The 4728-nt window shown below is 42.8% G+C and overlaps 1 protein-coding gene across 1 annotated transcript; it reads right to left on the minus strand.

The window, feature by feature from the left end:
- Positions 1-3414: 3414 nt before the first annotated feature.
- Positions 3415-4401, minus strand: LOC122659391. Its single transcript, XM_043854503.1, has one exon. It carries the CDS (start codon positions 4399-4401, stop codon positions 3415-3417), a length of 987 nt encoding a protein of 328 aa, XP_043710438.1.
- Positions 4402-4728: the final 327 nt, after the last annotated feature.

Here is a 4728-nt window from a genome sequence, read left to right on the forward strand (position 1 = left end):
TCCAGGTTTGACATCAGTCTTTAGATCGTTCTCCCTACCTGTCGGGTTCCTGATCATGCCTTGGGGCTCCCATTTCCCTTTGCTGCGGTACACTATTTCTCCTTTTCCTTTTTCACTTCATGATTAATTCCTTGATCTTGACTGACTTTTGCTTAGTGTCATCATAACAGATCAGTGCCGAGATATATGCTGACATGCACCGAATGCAAGCGAGTGTGGACGCCGAGTTCTAGGAAAGGATCCGTGATATCCATCGGTTGGTGAGTAATTCCTCTTTTGTATCTTTTGATGCTTTTTCTTCTTTTAGAATCTCTTCCCTTTTCTTGAAGTAATCTCAATCCTTTTCTCTTTCAGAGCGATCAGCTTCACGAGATGAGGGAATCTCGGGACCACTTTGAGTATTGTTAACAGCGGAAATCTAAGGCTAGGCGAGGGTATGCTGATGAGAACAGGTGCCTGCAGAGGGAGCTCGTGCATGCGGGACTTTTTTTTATTCCCATCCCTGAAGCAAGGTGATGCCGATGATGATGATGATGACGATGATGACGACGGTGGCGATGAGCATATCCCGGAGGCCGATAGCGAGGCAGGATCCTTTGGCAAGAATTAGTCTTCTCCCCCCCCCCCAGTTATTGAACACACTATTTTTTTTTGTGTATGGATTCTTAGAGTGCTATTGGGATTTTAGATTTTGTTTGGATGTTGTACACTGTATATTTTTTTATTTTATGTTATGCACTGAGTAGGTTAATTATCTTAAAACAATTACTGTCTCTTTGCAAAGCACAATCCCAAACGTCTTTCATTTAACCCCTGATGGTTAAAGGTTACATGCATGGGAATGGTAAGGTAACAGAAAAGAGGGTACGACAACAGAAAAGAGAGTACGACAACGAAAAAGAGAGTGATGGAAACGAAACATAGTCCAATAAGGTCACCCCTCAATTACATGTTTCATCCACAATTCGTCCAGTAGATTCACGATCTAAGGTGTTAGCTCTTCTGGTAGTCAAACTTTCGCCATTGCTTCTTTCGAAGCCAAATGACATTGCATGGATACGAGATGATGCAAGTAGGAGGTAGTATGAGTCATCCCCATCAACCACACATAATCACAATCCTGAACTTTGAAGACCGAGGCTTCTATATTCCACCAATGGCAGTTCCACTGAATCTTCTCATCCGTTCTTTCTTCTAATCCTTGATCGCATGAAACTCTATTGTTTCTCTTCGGATTCGAAAATGCTTCGGGTGCAGCATGGCATCAGGTATTGGTTGGACCAATCGTAGCCTTTCCAGCAACCACATTTGTAAAATTGCAGGGGATCTTGCACAATAATCTGTGCCATACTTTTGGGAAGCACTCATGTCGTCTAGACCTTTTAAAGTCTCAACTAACATTGTAGGGGTGATATCACATCCTTTGAGAAGCTATTGAACAACGTCGGCCATTACAGGGAGAACACCTTTTCTCGGGGTACGTAGCAAGTATCTCCCACCATTTCTTGCAGGAATCTTTTCCAAGCAAGAAAGTGTCGGAAAGGCAGAGTTGGCGTCAGGTATTGGTTGGACCAATCGAGCCTTTCCGACACTTTCTTGCTTGGAAAAGATTCCTTCTATTTTCATGATGTCAACTTTGCCATATTCCATGGCCTTCTTGACTTCCCTCTTGGGCCATCCGAAGAAATCTTACAAAACCTCTTCATAGCTACTGCATAGAGGGGGACAGAAGAGTCTTCCTGATAGTAGTGAAGCATGCAAGCTCAAAATTCTTCAACTGTGGGGGTTATCTTCACCTCTCCAAATCTGAAAACGTGTAGTTTCGGATCCCAACATTGGTATACTTACCGAAGCATAACATGATGGATCTCCACATACATAATCCCTCCAAGGATCGGGAGATGTACGTCTTCCAAAGGATCGTTTGATCTCATGTCTGTGGTCCACTTATGTAAAGTCTTGTTGAGAGTTGCCTTCTTTGGGGGATGCATATTGCCTGTACCCAACCAAAGAACTCCTTAGTAAACTGGAAAAGATCTCTTTTTCTTTTCTTTCCTCTTTTTTTTTTTTTTGGACTGAAGGAATAGTCAGCTCCTACTAGTAATACACGAGGAGATGCCGGATGGCAGATTTTTGTTAGACGGCGGGATTATTTTTTTTTGGATGGTGTGATGGAGATTGTCAGGTGGCAGATTTAGGAATATGCCCCTGATGAAGGGTAGATGTGACCGCCCTTGAGCATGCCAAGTTGCCTACGTATCCTTTGAAAAGGAATCAGGTCAAACATAGTTCATGTAGATCTGACAGCTACACAAAATATTTCTTGAGTTGGTCCATGTTGGCAAGGCCCTTGACATCTTCTCTATCAAGATCCACGAGTTGAACAGCTTACCTGGTTAGGATTTCCTTTACTTGATAAGGTCCGCTCCAATTTGGCCTGAACTTGCCCCTTGGGTCGTGGACAGGTGCCCTTTGCTCACGAAGAACTAAATCTCCTTCTTTGATGTTCCGCGGGCGAACTCCTTTATTGAAGGCTCTTGCCATTCTAAGTTGGTACTTTTTAAGGTGATCCATGACTTTCATCCTTTTCTCATCTAGCAGGTTGAGCTCATTATACCTTTCCTGCATCCATTCTCCTTCGGGTAATTTATAGTCCATCAATACTCTGAGGGACGGTACTTGGATTTCCACAGGTCTCCATTCCATAGACCATGAAAAAGGAGTTGCCCCAGTAGAGATTCGAATGGACATTCGATAAGCCCATAATGCATATGGGAGCTTCTCTATGAGTATCAGCCATTTTTTGCAATATGACTTTAACATTTTTGTTGGCTGCTTCCACTGCTCCGTTAGTCTGTGGTCTAGAAGTCATTGATCGGTGCCTCTTGATACCAAACTTGGGTCAAAACTTATCCATTTTTTCCAAGAAATGTGCTCCCTGATTAGATATGAGGGCATGTGGCACTCCGTATCTACATATGATATTTTCCTTGATGAATTCATGTTCGTTGGACACTTTCGGTGTCAACTTCCCTACAATGTCGATGCCCACGTGGAGAATGGCCAGGGAGCATTCAATGAATGGTGTTCCATAGGAGGAATATGGATAATGTTGGCAAATATCTGGCACTTGTGACATCTTTTCACAAACGTGGCACAATCTTCTTTCATGGTTGCCCAATAATACCCTAGTCTCAGGATCTTCTTGGCAAGCATTCTGGCATTCATATGCAGTCAACAGATTCCCTAATGGATTTCCTTCATGATTGTTTGAGCTTTTTCCTCATCTACACAGAGTAGCTGTATGCCATCGTAAGATCTTTCGTACAACAAGTCTCCTTGGAGCATGAATTGCATGGCATACTTTCGTAGCTACTTCTTTTCACCCATAGTGAAATGTTTAGGATATCTCCTTTATCTGATGAAGTCAATTATGGGTGTGAACCACTCTTTCCCATCAGCTGTCAAGGCATTCACTGATTCTTCATATGCTGGCTCACATTGCTTATCCACCAGAAATGGTCGGATTTGGGCGTTTGAGCTGCATTCCACCATTGAGGCGAGGGTGGCCAAAGCGTCTGCAAATTTGTTGTTGACTCTTGACAAATATTCAAATGTGATTTCTTCAAAATTCTTGATCCTCCCCTCCAAGAGTTCTTGATAGGGTTTCAGCATTTCATCTTTCTTTTTCCATCTTACTTGAGTTTGACAGATTACGATTGACAAATCCCCATACACTTTTAACTTCTTGATTCCCAATGCGATGTCGGCCTCGAGGCCAATCACACATGCTTCGTACTCTGCAATGTTGTTGGTACATGGGAACTCTAATCGAAAAGCAGAAGGAAGATAAAGATCTTCAGGGGTTATCAACAATATTCTGGCCCCATATCCTCTTTGATTGGTTGCGCCATCAAAGTACAACTGCCACCAGTCTTTGCACTCTTCTTCTTCCATGCATGCTAAGTCTTCATCCGGGAAAAGAACTTCCATTGGTCGTGAATCCAACTCCACTAGATGTGCGGCTAGATGGTCGGAGACTACTCGCCCCTTCACAGACTTTTGGTTGACATAAGTTATGTTGAATTCTGATAATAACAACAGCCATCTGGCCATCCTCCCAGCCAGCACTGGCTTTTCAAACAAGTACTTTATCGGATCCATCCTTGAGATGAGTTGGATTGGATGCAAAAGCATGTAATGCCTTAATCTCTTAGTTACCCACACCAGGGCGGTACATGTCTTCTCCAAAGGGGTGTAGCGAGTTTTGCACTCTAGCAGTTTCTTGCTCAAGTAGTAGACTGTGTGCTCTTTCCCATTCTTCTGATCAATCTGTGCTACCATCGATCCCATTTCCATTTCTTCAACAGACAAGTATAACAGCAGTGGTTCACCCAGCATCGGCGGGACGAGTATTAGCAGATGAGTCAAATACTCTTTTATTTTTTCAAACGCCTCTTAGCACTTATTGTTCCATTCTTTTGGCTCTTCTTTTCTCATTATCTTGAAAATGGGTTCACATGTCGTGGTTAGGCGTGCTATGAAGCGACTTATATATTGGATACAACCCAAGAAACCTCAGATCTCTTTTTCTATTTTTGGTGATGGCATTTCTGTTATAGCCTTTATTTTGTCAGGATCCACTTCTATTCCTCTTTCACTGACGAGAAATCCTAGAAGCTTCCCTGCTGTTGCTACGAATACACATTTTTGAGAGTTCAATCTGAG

The sequence above is a fragment of the Telopea speciosissima genome, chromosome 4 (assembly GCF_018873765.1).
Source record: "Telopea speciosissima isolate NSW1024214 ecotype Mountain lineage chromosome 4, Tspe_v1, whole genome shotgun sequence".
Lineage (NCBI taxonomy): Eukaryota > Viridiplantae > Streptophyta > Magnoliopsida > Proteales > Proteaceae > Telopea > Telopea speciosissima.